Source organism: Hemiscyllium ocellatum, chromosome 24, assembly GCF_020745735.1.
Source record: "Hemiscyllium ocellatum isolate sHemOce1 chromosome 24, sHemOce1.pat.X.cur, whole genome shotgun sequence".
NCBI lineage: Eukaryota > Metazoa > Chordata > Chondrichthyes > Orectolobiformes > Hemiscylliidae > Hemiscyllium > Hemiscyllium ocellatum.
In genome coordinates, this window is record NC_083424.1 from 33022615 (window position 1) to 33040374 (window position 17760).

A 17760-nucleotide genomic window follows, 5' to 3' on the forward strand; every position below is an offset into this window, starting at 1 on the left:
TTCAAAAAGGACATTAATTACTCTACTTGACAACCTCAAATGGTTGAGGAAGGGGAAAGGCATTCAGCATCCCTCCCACCCCAGATGTAAACAGACAGAGTCACCAGCAAACTGCTTCCCCCCAACCAACCCCTGATTAACAGCCTCCAAATCCACCAGAGCAAGTAGGAAAGGGCAAAAACAATTTCACTTTTAATAAAAGCAAATATCTTTCATCCTTCTACTGAATGTAACTTTAAAACACAACATGTAAAAATTCAGATAAACACAGCCAAATTAAAACTGAATGAGTCTTTATCCTTTCTGATAAGAGGTTACCTACCCCAGCTGAATGTACCATACATTTTGGTGCCCCTGTTGTGCCAGACGAATACATGATAAAGAGTGGGTGGTTGAAGGGCAGCTGCTCAAACTCCAGCTGTGGTCCGTGGTCTCCTTCCTTTCCAATGGAAAGGAAAGCATTCAGAAACATGCTACAAAAAACAACACAAATTATTTTGTTATAAAACTAACACATTAGAATCATAGAATTCCCACAATGTGGAAACAGGTCATTCAGCCCAATAAGTCTGCACCGAGCCACTGAAGGGCATCACATACAGACTCATCCCCCTAAACTATGTTTCCCATGGCTAACACATCTAACCTACACAGCCCTAGGCGGTGTGGGGCAATTTAGCATGGCCAACCTACTAACCTGCACATCTGTGCACAGTGGGAGGAAATCAGGGCACCAGGGGGAAGTCCCCACAGACATGGGGAGAATGTGCAAACTCCACAGAGACAGACAGTCGCCAGAGGGTGGAATTGAACCTGGGTTCCTGGTGTTGTGAAACAGCATTCCTAACCACTGAGCCATCTTGCCGCCATAGCAGTACTCAAGGAGAGAAAGCTTGGCAGTAATGCTTTCAGAAATAATATTCAGCCCCTCTGCAAAAGGAAATTCATGTAAAATTAAGCACTGACATTAAAAGAAACAAATTTCTACCCCATGGAGTTCTGGACGTCATTTCCCATATGATTTCTTAGTGAATTTCAACATTGGGAAAGGGTTGCCTATTTCCCAGAAAACGCTAAGTTGTTCTGGAAGATGGATCATCAGCCTAGCCTGAAGCTGATCTACAGCCATTGCACCCAAGAGACCATAAGACCATAAGACATAGGAGTGGAAGTAAGGCCATTCGGCCCATCGAGTCCACTCCGTCATTCAATCATGGCTGATGGGTATTTCAACTCCACTTACCCGCATTCTCCCCGTAGCCCTAAATTCTTGATGTCACGAGGAATTAATCAATCTCTGCCTTGAAGACATTTAGCGTCAGGCCTCCACTGCACTCTGTGGCAATGAATTCCACAGGCCCACCATTCTCTGGCTAAAGAAATGTCTCCGCATTTCTGTTCAGAATTGACCCCCTCTAATTTTAAGGCTGTGTCCACGGGTCCTAGTCTCCTCGCCTAACGGAAACAATTTCCTAGCGTCCATCCTTTCCAAGCTATGTATTATCTTGTAAGTTTCTATTAAGTCTCCCCTTAATCTTCTAAACTCCAATGAATACAATCCCAGGATCCTCAGCCGTTCCTCATATGTTAGACCAACCATTCCAGGGATCATCCATGTGAATCTCCGCCGGACACGTTCCAGTGCCTGTATGTCCTTCCTGAGGTGTAGGGACCAAAACTGGACACAGTACTCCAAATGGGGCCTAACCAGAGCTTTATAAAGTCTCAATAGCACAACGGTGTTTTTATATTCCAACCCTCTTGAGATAAGTGACAAATTGCATTCGCTTTCTTAATCACAGACTCAACCTGCATGTTTACCTTTAGAGAATCCTCGACTAGGACTCCCAGATCCCTTTGTACTTTGGCTTTACGAATTTTCTCACCGTTTAGAAAGTAGTCTATGCTTTTATTCTTTTTTGCCAAAGTTCAAGACCTCGCATTTGAGGTCTTAAGAGGATCAATATAGTAGCTGGATATACTACACATTATAGTGTGTTGTGGCCCTTTTGAACAATGTCTTGATGCAACTTCTTTTGTGTGCCACACACTGCAGTACACCAGAACTGCAAAAAGAGGAAGAAGAACACCTATACAATGTATTCGCCAGAAACAGATACCTGCGCAATTTCATCAACAGATGCCTAAGGGAAAGACATCGGAACGAGGACATGCTGCAACCCAAAGGACTAGCCACACTACCATACATCAGGAGCATTTTTGAACTGACTGCCAGACTACTGCGACCACTAGGACTCATAACAGCACACAAACCAACAGCCACTCTCAGACAACAACTCACCAGAATGAAGGACCCGATACCCAGCATGAGCAAAACCAACGTAGTGTACAAAATCCCATGCAAGGACTGCACAAAACACTACATAGGACAAACAGGAAGACAACTATCGATCCGCATCCATGAACACCATCTAGCCACGAAACGACACGACCAGCTATCCTTAGTAGCCACACATGCAGATGACAAGCAACATGAATTCAACTGGGACAACACTGCTATTATAGGACAAGCCAAACAGAGAACAGCCAGGGAATTCCTAGAGGCATGGCACTCATCCACAGATTCAATCAATAAGCACATCGACCTGGACCCAATATACCGACCACTGCAAGGGACAGCTGGAACTGACAACCGGAAGTGGCAGAGACAAACCACTATAAATGCCGGAGGAAACATCACAGAAGTGCTACACAGGATGCTCCCAAGCACGGAGGTTGTCACCTAGACAGGGGACGAAACGTCTGCAACACAAATTCCCAGCTCGGCGAACAGAACCACAACAATGAGCACCTGAGCTACAAATCTGCTCACAAGCTATGTTGTTTCCAGGAGGAGGGCTCCTCCAGCAACCAAGGAGGAATGTCTAACCATTCAACAAGAATTCACTTGGAGGCATCTGGGGTTTATTGGTTGGTAACCCGACACGGTAGCAGATCCTGCCCAGAGACAAAATGGCAGTGGGCACATAACTGGCTCTTATGACATCCAATAGGTCAATATTAGCTGCCATTTTACCAGCCCTCCCATCACCCAGTCCATTGACATGGCTCATAAAATATCGTGACTAGGAGAAAGTGAGGACTGCAGATGCCAGAGAGTCAGAGTCAAAATGTGTGGCACTGGAAAAGCACAGCAGGTCAAGCAGCATCCAAGGAGCAGGAGAGTCGACATTTCAGGCATAAGTCCTTCATCAGGAACGGGGAGGTATTTACGCCCGAAACATCGATTCTCCTGCTCCTCAGATGCTGCCTGACCTGCTATGCTTCTCCAGTGCCACACTTTTTGACTCGTAAAATATAGCCTCAGATCTACTGTTACAGTGGAATTCAGTTCTTTAGCAAGATTTGATAAACAGTTGATATTTAATCTTGGCTTAACGTCATTAGAAAATCTCAATCATACAAATGTTAAAATGTTAGTGCTGCTTTGTATTTCTTCAAACAAATTTTAAACTATTAGATTACTTATTAACTACAACTTTTCATGTTGAAAAGTCAGCATTTATATCTTGAAAACAAAATACTACTTGTTTATTAGTGTACAAATCATTTCATTCAATGGATGATAAATATGAAAATACAGCATATCTTTGTTCTGTGCATTGAAATAAAGGAAAAAAACACCAGAGTATAAAATCCTAAAACAGAAATGCTGAAGACAATCAATATATAAATTGAGATATCACATTATACCGAGTCTGGCTTAACTATGTTGTAGAGCAAATGACCAGAGCAATTTCCCCGATGTACTGTATATGTTATATTGCTGTTTGTTTGATAGCTTGAACATCATTAGAACAAAAAAGAAGATCTGATTTATTTAAGGGCAATAAAAAGATCACCTTGGCATCCTAACTTCTAAAATGGGGAGGGGTTTGACAGTACACAAGTGGAAGATGGGATAGAAAAGCAATATCTTTCTTTAAAAAGAGAAAATCTCCAGGTAAAAGCTGAACAAAGGAGAGAGAGATGAAAGAAATTCTACATTTTGGGAGCACTGATTGAGGAAGGAATGTTGGTGAGGATACAGAACTCCTATTCTCTTTCTCAGACTGTGCCATGTGGTTCTTCACATCCATCTGACTGAAGAATGATTCACTTTAGTCTGATCAGAAAGACAGAACCTTCAATAATGCAGCATTTGCTCGAGGGTTATGTATTCAAGTTCTACAAGAGAACTGGAACCTGCAATTTATTTCAATGTAGAGACAAGAAAAGGCATCACATATATTCAGATATCATCCCTGCCAGCACATCATTTCTGCTTGCTTCTAATCACTGCTGACTCATGGTTGGCACTAATCCTTTTCTATCACTGCAGATATCAGATTTTTTTTGTTAAGACCCGAAACCTTCAAGGACGTTTTTAATCAACTAATTCAGGCATTTAAATGACACCTCTGAAGTTGATAGAACTTGAAACAAGGCTTTCTGGGCCAGAGGTAGGGATACTACCACTACTACACTACCATAGGCCCTTTAATCAGGAATCAATTCTTCAAATGTGCCATGAGCAAATCACACAAATGTTTCGGTCTGATTACAGACCAAGCAAATGTGATAACCACTACACCTCAGAAATGAAACAATCCACCTCTCTACGTTGAGTCTAATAACCTGTCTAATTGTCACTGTTGAGGATAATGCAGGACAGAGTCTTAACGAGCCGAGGAATTTATCTTGCATAAAAAGATATACTTCATTGCATGAAATCAACAGATGAAACCCAAGTTTGACTTCACAAGTTCAGGTGGTCTGGAGATTTCACAATTCTTCCAGAATGCGCCCTATTTGAACTTGGAAAGTTGGTAAGCCATGGGCTTCAGGACATGTTGACCTTGATTCACATCTTAACTGTCGTCCCTTATCCATACCCACTGCCATGTACCCAATTGTGTCAACCATCATGCACAAATGACGATTACGTAGGAAGTAGCCTGCTACCCAATGTTCTTGTTTAAAAACAAAAACATATATGCAGTCCCAAAGAATCAATGATGATGACAACTGCTTCAGTAGGATAGGGAGTTGAGTCTTCAGTTTTCACCTCATCAGCAATTCTGATGGTGATAAGCCACATTGGAGTGGGATGGAGCAGTAATTTAACAAGGCTATATAAAAGTCAATGTTTGGACACCACACACAGCCTTCCCACTTTCCTGTGGGCATTTTAGTGAACTTGTTACATGTTCAAATCTGAAAGTGGCCAAAAACTGGCTGAAAGATTCATTATCAAACTGTGACCCATTGTCTAACACAACCATATCTGGGATGTCTTGTGCAATGCATTTTTCATGTAAGGCATCACAACTGCTTCTCTCATGACAATCTATAACTTTGTACCTCTATCCACTGTGAAAAATAGTCAATAGCGATAAGGCAAGAGCATCAAACAATCTGTTTTAAATTCCTTTGTCTTGTTGTTAGTTCAAACCTTTTAATTCTAAAAACCTTTAAACCTTCAGACTCAGCAATGCTGTATGATATTCTTGCAATAAATTAGATTAACTACAAATGCTATACTATGTTACATCTTGCCAATTTCAAATTGCATGAAATGGTAATGCTGTTTTTCTGTATTGCTTACCAGTGAATTTCCTGCCTTTTTAAAATAATTCAAACGGCGGTCCCTTCCTTCTGAAAGGTTCATCATTACTTCTCAGGTAAAGCGGATATATTCCTGCCTTTCACAAGTCAAGCACAAAACACAGCTCACACAATTTTTAAAATCAAGTTCTTTGGCTGTTACCTTCCTGAATCTTCCCATCACAATTTTTGTTTCAATCCTAGGTATCGTGATCTTCCTAAAGTCTTAGCATTGTCCAAACTTCCTTCTTCATCTGCTCTTTGAATTTTTTTCTCTTTTTTTTCAATTTAGTTCTGGAATGTGGGATTCACTGGCTGAGTCAGAAATTCTTGCCCATGCCTAATTGCCCTCAAGTGGTGGTGAGACGGCTTCTTGACCCACTGCAGCCCATTTGGTTTAGGTATACGCACAATGCTGTTAGGAAGGAATTCTCAGATTTTCACCCACCGACAGTGAAGGAACAGCGAGATATTTCCAAGTCAGGTTGGTGTGTGGCTTGGAATGGAACTTGCAGTTGGTGATGTTCCCATGTATCTGCTGCTCTGGTCGTCACAGGTGGTAGTTGTTAGGGGTTTGGAAGATGTTGAAGCCGCTTGGTGAATTTCTGCAATGCATCTTACAGGCGGTACATGCTGCTGCTGCTGAGCGTCAGTGGTAAAGGGAGTGGCTGTGGTGCTAATCAAGCAGCCTGCTTAATTTTAATCTTCATTAATATCTGTAGCCTTTATGCTACTGCAACCGCAATAAAAGTTATTTTGTGGCTCAAACCCTGTCCTTGCTGCTGTCCTGTGGAGTCTATTCACGATCACAGAGATGCTTGTTTTGAGAGATGAAAACACTTTTCTCACTCTTTCCTCCCCTGCCTGGACATCATTTTAATAAATGTTTCACTCCTATTCCCTCAGGGATCTTTAATTTTACTTCTGGGGCCTCCAATCTCTCCAAACAGTTTTGGAATGAACAAATGAGAACAGCTTCATTCCAATGCAGATCTTCTGACAGACACACTTTCCGTTTCACTACTGGTGACAAAATCTGAAGCCATTTTGGCTTTGTTTCTGAAACTATTTAACTTGTTAACCCCTCCCCAACCTCATCCCTTTCACTAATGCATGCAAAACTCCCCCTCCACATGATGCTCCCTTTCCTCTTTCTTCACATACGAAATTTCCTTCTCAAAGCCTATTGCTTTATCAATACCTTTAGTCAACTCTACCACTGTTCAGAGCTAATTTTCTCTGTGACCACAGTGGGAGATTTGCTACACTCAAGATGCTACAGAATTGTTAGCCATGGCTGTTGTATTATAATACACCAAAATATCTACTGACATTGCAAAGAGCACTCCATTGAAACATTATTCCTGAATATTCACCTGTTTGGTATCCTTGACAGGTCTATGGCATCTTCTGATTGCACATATGGAATTACTATAACCTTCTTCAAGTCTGGTAAACCTAAAAAGAGAGCAAGTAAAGTCATGTCAATCAACCTCAACTTGCATGGTGTTACTAAGACTTAGACTAATCAGGAAAGAATTGCCAAGTTTTAGCCAAATTTTCCTAGACAACATCCCTCCTCTCAAGAGTGACAATAATATGACTGAGTTAAGAGGGTGAACCAATTATTTTCCTTGATCTACTCCTCCACTATCACCCTGTTGGGAGTTTTCTATAGGCCTCCGAATAGTTCCAGAGATGTAGAGGAAAGGATAGCAAAGATGATTCGCGAAATGAGTGAGAGAGAAACAGGGTAGTTGTCATGGGGGACTTCAACTTTCCAAATATTGACTGGGAACACTATAGTACGAGTACTATAGATTGGTCAGTTTTTGTCCAGTGTATGCAGGAGGGCTTCCTGACACAGTATGTAGACAGGCCAACAAGGGGCGAAGCCACATTAGATACGGTACTGGGTAATGTGCCCAGCCAGGTGTTAGACTTTGAAGTAGGTGAGCACTTTGGTGATGACGATTACAACCCTTCTGTTTACTTTAGTGATAAAATGGGATAGGTGTATACCACTGGGCATAAGTTACAGCTGGGGAAAAGGCAATTACAATGTGATTAGGCAAGATTTTGGAAGCATAGGATGGGGAAGGAAACTGCAGGAGATGGGCACATTAGAAATGCGGAGCTTATTCAAAGAAAAGCTGTGTGTCCTAGGTAAGTATGTACCCGTCAGGCAGGGAGGAAGCTGTAGAGCATGGGAGCCGTGGTTTATGAAGGCAGTGGAATCTCTGGTCAAGAGGAAGAAGAAGGTTTATGTTAGGATGAGATGTGAAGGCTCAGTTAGGACGCTTGATGGTTACAAGGTAGCCAGGAAAGATCTAAAGAGAGCTCAGAAGAGCCAAGAGGAGACGTGAGAAGTTGTTGGCGGATAGGATCAGGGTAAACCCGAAGACTTTCTATAGTCATTTAAAGGAATAAAAGAATGACCAGAGTAAGATTAGGGCCAATCAAGGATAGTAGTGGGAAGTTGTGTGTGGAGTCAAAGGAGATAGAGGAAGCACTAAATGAATATTTTTCAACAGTATTCACTCTAGAAAACAACAATGTTGTCGAGGAGAATACGGAGATACAGGCGACGAGACCAGGAGGGATTCAGGTTCACAAGGAAGAGGTATTAGAAATCCTGCAGAGTGTGAAAATAGACAAGTCCTCTGGGCTGGACGGGATTTATCCTAGGATCCTCTGGAAGCCAGGGAGGAGATTGCCGAGCTTTTGGCATTGGTCTTTAAATCGTCATCGTCTACAGGAATAGTGCCAGAAGACTGGAGGATAGCAAATGTGGTTCCCCTTTTCAAGAAGGGGAGTAGAGACAACCCTGGTAATTACAGACCAGTGAGCCTTACTTCAGCTGTTGGTAAAGTGTTGGGAAAGGTTATAAGAGATAGGATTTATAATCATCGAGAAAAAAATAATTTGATTAGGGATAGTCAGCACGGTTTTGTGAAGGGTAGGTCGTGCCTCACAAACCTTATTGAGTTCTTTAAGAAGGTGATCAAACAGATAGATGAGAGTAAACCGGTTGATGTGGTGTACCTGGATTTCAGCAAGGCTTTGGATAAGGTTCCCCATAGTAGGCTATTGTACAAAACCTCCTAACCTGCAATCTTCTTCCTGACCTCTCCGCCCCCACCCCACTCCGGCCTATCACCCTCACCTTGACCTCCTTCCACCTATCACACCTCCATCACCCCTCCCCACCTTTTATCTTAGCCTGCCTGGCACACTCTCCTCATTCCTGATGAAGGGCTCTGGCCCGAAACGCCGAATTTCCTGTTCCTTGGATGCTGCCTAACCTGCCGTGCTTTAACCAGCAACACATTTTCAGCTATTGTACAAAATGCAGAGGAATGGGATTGTGGGAGATTTAGCAGTTTGGATCAGTAATTGGCTTGCTGAAAGAAGACAGAGGGTGGTGGTTGTTGGGAAATGTTCATCCTGGAATCCAGTTACCAGTGGTGCACCGTGAGTGTCGGTGTTGGGTCCACTGCTGTGTCATTTTTATAAACAACCTGGCTGAGAGTGTACAAAACTCTGCTGCGGCAGCACTTAGAGTATCATGTACAGTTCTGGTCACTGCATAATAAGAAGGTTGTGGAAGCTTTGGAAAAGGTGCAGAGGAGAATTACTAGGATGTTGCCTAGTATGGAGAGAAGGTCTTATGAGGAAAGGCTGAGGGACTTGAAGATGTTTTTGTTAGAGAGAAGGTTGAGAGGTGACTTAATGGAGACATATAAGATAATCAGAGGGTTAGATAGGGTGGACAGGGAGAGCCTTTTTCCAAGTATGGTAACAGCGAGCACGAGGGGTCATAGCTTTAAATTGTGGGGTGATAGATATAGGACAGATGTCAGTGGTAGTTTCATTACACAGAGTAGTAAAGGTATGGAATGCTTTGCCTGCAACGGTTGTAGATTCGCCAACTTTAAGTACATTTAATTAATCATTGGACAAGCATATGGACGTACATGGAATGGTGTAGGTTAGATGGGCTTCAGATTGGTATGACAGGTCAGCGCAACATCGAGGACCGAAGGGCTCTGTAATGTTCTATGTTCCACTGGTCACAACAAAGTTTGAATTTAAAAAGGGATATGCTCCAGCCAATTGTATATCCCAGACTGAGTAGTTCATCATCAGAAAGAAGTCAGTCAATCAGTTTCCTTGAGCAACAAATAAAGAACCAGGGTATTGCAAACAAAAAAACTTATCCAAGAAAAGATGTAAAGATTAACAAAAGTTTTGAACTGTGTAGACATATACAACTACTGTTTTTAAAGATTACCACACAGACAAGTCTGGGTAAAAATCTAATAACTTCACATATTGTTATGTTAAATGACAGTTAAATTTAGGAAAAACATTCACAGGTTGTCCAAATGTTGATCTGTAGCCAAAGTCATTTTGTTCATGAGCTGTTAACACTAGATTTTCTTCCAATTTCAGGAGTGGCAGCTGAATTCTTCTTAACTGCCGATAGTGGGGATAGATTCTGTATTCACCTCGAAGAACTCACCAGGAAGAACAGAGCAGTGAAGATTTCTTCCTTTGGGCACCCTCCCTTTGCCAACTGGAAGACCACAATGTTGCAATCAACTCTTAACTTTGATTGGACGATTTTCAGAGACACAAAGAAGAGAGGGCAAAGGCTGTTGCCCTAGGCAAGATATCTCTTGCCATTCAAAGCTCCAATAGCTTTACTGCACTCAAGCTGTCCTGTGGCCACTCTCTAAATGATTGACAGACAGTATTTCCAGTCAAGTAGCTTCTGTTCTTTGCAAATCTAAAAATTTTCTTGCGCAACTAATGTCCTTTGCTTTGCAAAGTGCATTTTTTCCCAAAATAGCCAATATGTGTCAGCTTAGTCACTAATATTCTAAATTAATATTTTAGCTAACATCTTGATAATCATGATACTTGTCTATTATGATTACTGCAGAATGAGAGAGAATAGACGACTTTAAAAATGATTGCAAATCATCCGATATATCCGGCTCCAATGCAAGAATGGTTTTCCTAATCACTTACATGTTCTCCACAGTACAAAAGGGATCAGTGATCTTAAAGCAGAAATGCCAACATAATTCAAGGAAATAGCTATTAAAAATAGAATGACATTAAAACAGAAAACAAAATTACCTCCATGGAGGTAACTTAAAATGAGGACTTACTACAAGTAATGTTTTCCTTCCAAACATAATAATTGCACATGTAGGACCACAAACCATGATCAACAGCCAAGCTGAACTTCAGATAGATTTCTCCTTCTGCACTTAACCAATTTTATCTGTCCTTGTTTGCCTTGCCCATAAAAAGCAGGATTATTCAAATGTGGCAAATCACTGTCCCATTAATCTCTACTCTCCACTATCAGAAAACTGATGGAACAGTAGTGCTATCAAGCAGCACTTGCCATCCATATAAATACACTGGCTACATGGAGCTAAGAATCTTGCAGCAATTAACTCCAGTCTCCCCAGTCTCTGTCTACTATCCATTGAGCAAGGTGCGGTGATGGAATACTTCCTACTTGTCTGGATGGGTGCAACATCAAACAAACACAGTCAAGAGGTTTGACACCAAAAGGGATAAAGCAATCACTTCACTGGCACCACTATTCACTACCCACCACTTTTCATATTCATTCCCTTCATCACTGATACAAAGTGACAGCAGTGTATACCCTCCATAGGATGCTCTGCAGTTACTCATCAAGACTCCTTCAACAGCATTTTTAAATCTGTGACCTTTACTGTATGCAAGGACAAGAACAGAAGATGCATTAGGAAACTACCACATGCAAGTCCCCTCCAAGCCATACACCATCCTAACATGAAATTATCACTGTTCCTTCAAAATCACTGGGTCAAAATCCCCCCTAATGGCACTGTGGGTTTACCCACACTCTAAGGACAGCAGTGAATCCAAAAGGCAATGAGGCACGTGTTGAGATATGACTGAACACTTGATCAGAAGCTTGGCTTTGAGGAATGTCTTAAATGAGGCAGAAGAGGAAAGGACATTGAACCAGATGCTTTATGAAGGGCTTTAGCCCGAAACGTCGAATTTCCTGTTCCTTGGATGCTGCCTAACCTGCTGTGCTTTAACCAGCAACACATTTTCAGCTCTGATCTCCAGCATCTGCAGACCTCACTTTTTACTTTAAGAGGGATTTCCAGAGTTAGAACCTCAACAGCTGAGGGGTTGACCACCAAAGAGGGAACAATTAAAATCAGTGATGAGTTCGAAGGTAGAATGTTTTGAAAAAGTGCATAAATCTGGAGAGAGGGAGGTTATGGGGAAAGGTGATTATGGAGATGAGTAGAGTCGAGGCCATGGAAGCATTTGAAAACATAAGGAATTTTAAAATTGAAGCATTGCTGAATTAGAAAATAACGTTGGTCAACAAATAGGGAGGTTAAATTGAGCAATTTCTGATCAACTGCAATCAAAATTACCTTCCATTAAAACTTCCTGGTTTGTGAACCACTGGATATCAAGCATAATAAATTAACATAACGTCATTCTTCAAGTATATTCCCAGCAAGTTTCATTTTTTTTTAAACAGAAAAAAGTATTCTGCAATAAACAGTTTTTGTATATTTTGATGCCTTGTAAATTGTAAAGCAATGTGACATATTTGGAAAGCCACTGCAGAATGAAAATCAAAGCAGCTCTCCTAAACATTTGAATAGTTTTATCCTTTCCTGAGTTAACCAGTTTTGTCAAATGGACATAAGGCTTGTTAAGATCTTTGCTAACTCTATTGCGGACGTACATCATTCTCAAAAATAAATCTCATGAAATTTTAGATGCTGCCAATAGCTATACAAGTATTTTCACTTAGTTGCTGTTATCATTTTCTCAAATTGATTGCGATGTTTTTTTCTGGCACAGGACTAGACACAGATAAGACCAATAGCACAATGTCAGGGTTCTTTTTCAATAAGAGAATATGAATACTTAATGTATTTGCTTGAAATTGTTTTACCTCGTATTAATGGCAGTGCCAAGCAACATATTTATATTAAATTTCACTTCCATTAAAAAACTGGGCATGGTAATTTAATGCAGATGCTAAGAGCCTAATTTAAGATGTTTCTTTAGTATTATCTCAACTATCCCTTTAATCAAAGAAAAGAGGAGCTAAAGTGATTTATACCTACAGATTAAGTATCAGATATGAAAGGTTGTTGCAAAAATTATGGCAGATCCTTGGTGTGAAGAAAAAAGGTTTTAGCTAAGATTAAAACTGCAGCTTTTCAAACCTGACATTTAATCCATGATTTAAATCACTGCACAGAGCCACTTTTTGAGGATATGCACTGAATGCTTTGGTTTTTCATCCTGCAAAATGAAACACTTTGAACCTTTTAGTTCTTTGTCATGAAACAGATATTTAAAAATGGAAGTCTGAACCTTGAAATACCAAACAATTTATGCAACAAAGAATTCTTTGCAAATATTCAAGATAATAAATACTATGCTTGTTGCTAATTTATCATAATTGAAAGTATTTTTGTGCTGAAGTATCCTCCTGGTAATTTGAGGTGGCAAATATACTTTTACCAAAAAACTGAAGCGTTAAAATGACTGTGCTAAATATTTTCTTTAAGGTGTGAAGATTACAAGCAATTACATTCACATCATTAATTGGCCCTTTCATTAGAGAAAAAACAAATCAACAAAGGTGAAAAACAAAACAAAATTTCATGTTTTGCTTTTGAAGAACATATGTTTTAATCTGATGGAAGGAAGCAATTCAGAAAAGCAACACAAGATTGAAAACAATCCAGTTAAGCACAGACAAATGACTACTGCCTGAGGTCCCTGCTCTCAATTCCTGTGGTGACGCTCCTTTGAAAAGGTGAGGGATGGTGGAGCTGCAAAAAGAAAATTGCTTTGCATTTCAGGCATCCAGCATTTGGTTGAAAAATACCTGTCTTCATAGTGCTTGATATGGTCACTTTGGCATTGGCTCCATTACACTCGAGCCATTTGAATTCTTAAACCGACTATTTATAATAGTCAGCCCTGAAAAACTTTCAAGAATACGAAAGTCGACTTGGTAACAAATTGCATGCCATTTTGTGCTGTCAGCTATGACCATTACAAAAGGAACACGTGACTATCTAATCTTGGCACATATAATGTATCCTCACAGTTAGCAGAGTTTTATCCCAAAAAACCAGGGCTGATTATGGCAAAACTCCAAAATAAACTGTTGGAATAAGTTTTAAGACACAAATAATTACAGAACTGCTTGAACAATCTCATGTCATTCCTAAATGCCCAAACTTTTACAAACAAATATAGTTCACCAGGTATGCAAAGTGAATGCTGAGAAATAAAATGTCTCCAAACAAATGGATCTAATATTATTAGGCACGCAGGTCAGATGCAGTATAACACAGCTGGACACACACCGAGCGAAAAGCTCTCCATTTTCAGATTCATACTCAACCCTCAAAAAAAAACTCTTATTCTAACATGTTTTCCTCGTTTTTCCGAGCAGCCCAGCATTCTCAGTCGGACCACCAAACTGCCAGATTAGTAAAATATTAGAACAAAAACAGAAACTGATGTAGGGCAGCACGATGGCTCAGTGATTAGCACTGTTGCTTCACAGCACCAGGATCCCACATTCAATTTCCAGCCTCAGGTGACTGTCTGTGTGGAGTTTGCACATTCTTCCCATGTCTGAGTGGGTTTCCTCCGGGTGCTCCGGTTTCTACCCACAATCCAAAGATGCACAAGGCAGGTGAATTGGCCATACTAAATTACCTATAGTGTTGGATGCATTAGTCAGAAGAAAATGGGTCAGGGTGGATTACTCTTCGGAGGGTCAGTGTGGATTTGTTGGGCTGAAGGGCCTGTTTCCACACTGCAGGGAATCTAATCTAATCCAAATTAAACACCGCGTGTGTGGCACCATCTGTGGAAAGAAAGCAGAGTTAAATGTTTTGAGTCCACTACTCTGCTTTCTTTCTGTAAATGCAACCAGACCTCCTGAGTTTCTCTCTCAATTTCTGTTTTTGTTTCAGATCTTCAGCATCTTAAAATGGTATTCTTGCAGTCACGAAACTAACTTCAGCATGACCTGGATTTGAGACCAACCCATAAAACTGAAACCCAGTGTTCAAAATCAACAGCCACCAGCTATTTCCTCATTATTCCTCAATTTCTAATATTTCAACTGAATTTGTTTTCCGAATCAGTGAAGGTCACGCATTAATTTCCACCCAACTGACAACAGTTATTTTGGACAAATTACCGATAATTGAATGCTAATCAGGATACCAACCTGAATGGACTCCTTGAAGATTTAATGGACTGTATATATCAATGTTCATGCAGTTTGTAAAGAAAAAGGAGTTGTATCTTGCAAATCACAAACAAAACGTGTGGATTACAAGAAAGGCTAAAACAAAATCTGATATTTTCTTTCCACTGTCAAAGTTAAATGTTAGCTTTCTTTTAAAAAACTATTTACCCTAGGAAAGAGAATGCTGAGGAGTAACTTAATAGATATTTTTAAGAATATGAAGTGGTTTGACAGGGTAGATGCACCATACAAAGATAACATTGCCACATCAATGAGCCCAAAACTAGACTCCTAAAATAGCCACAAAGAAGCCCAATAAGGAATCCAGGAAAAACTTCTTCACTGGAAAGTATTGTTAAAAGTTGACTCTTACTGATTCAAATAATATAGATACATTCAAGAAATTAGTTGTGGAAGAAAAGAATGAAGGAAATGTTGATAGGTTTAGGCAATAAGGGTGGCAATATATTTGTGAAATGAATAAACAGCATATACCAACTGGTCTGAGTAGCCTTCTCTGTACTGTAATGTTTCTTATAACATTGATATATTCAACAATACACTGACTGTACTTAAGCACTGCTATCCACACAGATTCCACAAATAAATCAATAATTTATGTTCCACGTCCCAAGATGCTTAACAAGATTTGCATTTGAAAATGAACAGGTACATGTAATGAATCACTATTTACCTTTCACTACATTCTGTAGCTTCTCCATGTGATCATGCTCTTTACCATTGTAAATAACTGCTTCAACTGAAAAAATTAGCTTGGGTTGGATTTGAGAGATCCTATCCAGTACACCCTGCAGAGAAATTTGCAATAATGTAAGTTTTAGAAAAGCATGTAACATAAATAATTAGGTAAAAACTTAGCATCTACATTCAATGTATTTTCTGTCAGACCAATCCTGAAGAGTAAATACAAATGCATTATCTTTTATTGTTCCTCATTCCTCACAGTGTTGCAATGAAACAAAAATTAACTCCAAGTTCAATCTTGAGAAAACATTCACATTTGGCAGAAGCAAAATTCCTTCAACATGGAGGGAGGAGAAACAGAACAAAGTGCTTAGAAATTGCAGCATAAGAACATAGGAGTAAAGCTAGGCCATTCAGCCCTTCAATCCTGCTCCACTATTCAATGCAATCATGGCTTAGCTGGTTGTGGTACCAGACCCACTTTGCTGTCTGCACCATTTGTCTCTTAAAAATCAAAGTTAGCCTTGAATAGGTTTAAAAACACATCACTAGTTATTACATCCTAAGGAAGAGAATTTCCTATTCTAAAGAGGAAAAAAAACCTCATCTCATAACGTACAGCTCAGTGGTTAGCACTGCTGCATAACAGTGCCAGGAACCCAGGATCGATTCCAGCCTTGGGTGACTGTCTTGTATGGAATGTCCAGGTTCTCCTCATGGCTGCATGGGTTTCCTCTCAGTCCACAGATGTGCAAATTAGGTGGATTGGATTGGCCATGCTAAATTGTCCATGGTGTCCACGGATGGGCAGGCTGTCTGGATTAGCTGTGGTAAATATGAGACAAGGAGCTGGGTGGGATGCGGTTCAGAGGGTTGGTGCAGACTTGATATGTTGCAAGGTTTCTTCCCAGAATGTCAGGATTCTACAATTCTCTTTGTTAAAAGGGAAACCTCTTTTGTTTTAAAAATGAGGGTTATCATTTTAGTCTCATACAGGGGAGCAGCACACTTGGTACACATGTTCCCTCAAGATAGAGTCATAGAGATGTACAGCAAAGAAACAGACCTTCAGTACAACTCATCCATGCCAACCAGATATCCTCATGTATTCCAGTGCCATTTACCAGCACTTGGCCCATATCCCTCTAAACCATTCTTATTTATATACCTATCTAGATGTCTTTTAAAATGTTTATTTGTACCACCTCTTCGTTACTTCTGCAAAATATTCAATCAAGATCATGAGACATGATTTCCCATGCATGAAGCCATGTTGACGACCAATAATCAGTCCTTGTCTTTCCAAATACATGTAAATTCTGTCCCTCTGGATTCCCTCCAACAAACTGCCCACCACCGATGTCAGGCTCATCAGACTATAGTTCCCTGGCTTTTCCTTACCACCTTTCTTAAATAGTGGCACCATATTAGCCAACCTCCTCTTCTGGCACCTCATCTGTGACTATCAATGGATACAAATGTCTGAGCAAGGTGCCCAGCAATCACTTCCCTAGCGTCCCACAGAGCTCTTGTATGTTTCAATAAAAACAGTCTCATTCATTTAAACTCAGACAAATAGAGGTCTAATGCAACACAGGTGAAGGTTATACATTTTGGTAGGAAGTATATAGGCATAGGTTATTTTCTAAATGGGGAAAGGGTTCAGAAACCTGAAGCACAAAGTAACTTGGGAGTCCTAGTTCAGGATTCTCTGAAAGTTACCATGCAGGTCCAGTTGATGGTTAGGAAGGGAAATACAATGTTGGCATTCATTTCAAGAGGGCGAGAAAACACAAGCACAGATGTACTACTGAGGCTGTGTAAGGCTCTGGTCACCTGCATTTGGAACATTGTGAGCAGTTTTGGACCCAGATATGCTGGCGTCAGATGGGGTCCAAATAAGGTTCACAAGAATTATCCCAGGGGATGAAGGGCATGTCAAATGAGAAGCAGTTGAGGACTCATGGTCTGTACTTGGAGTTTAGAAGGAAATGGGCTATCCGATTGAAACTTGCAGGACACAGAGGCCTGGATAACGTGGACGTGGAAAGATCTTCTCTATTAGTAGGAGAGACGAAGACCTGCGCCATAGCCTCAGGATGAAGGGAGGACCC

General features: G+C 40.5%; 1 protein-coding gene across 1 annotated transcript in view; it reads right to left on the reverse strand.

The window, feature by feature from the left end:
* aacs (acetoacetyl-CoA synthetase) overlaps window positions 1–17760 on the reverse strand; it is a 152591-nt gene that overhangs the window by 71066 nt on the left and 63765 nt on the right. The window contains exons 6-8 of the mRNA XM_060844006.1: window positions 15636–15750; window positions 6984–7065; window positions 323–473 (exon numbers count right to left, since the gene is read on the reverse strand). Of these exons, the coding sequence (XP_060699989.1) occupies window positions 323–473; window positions 6984–7065; window positions 15636–15750 (348 nt within the window). The remainder of the gene's footprint in view (window positions 1–322; window positions 474–6983; window positions 7066–15635; window positions 15751–17760) is intronic.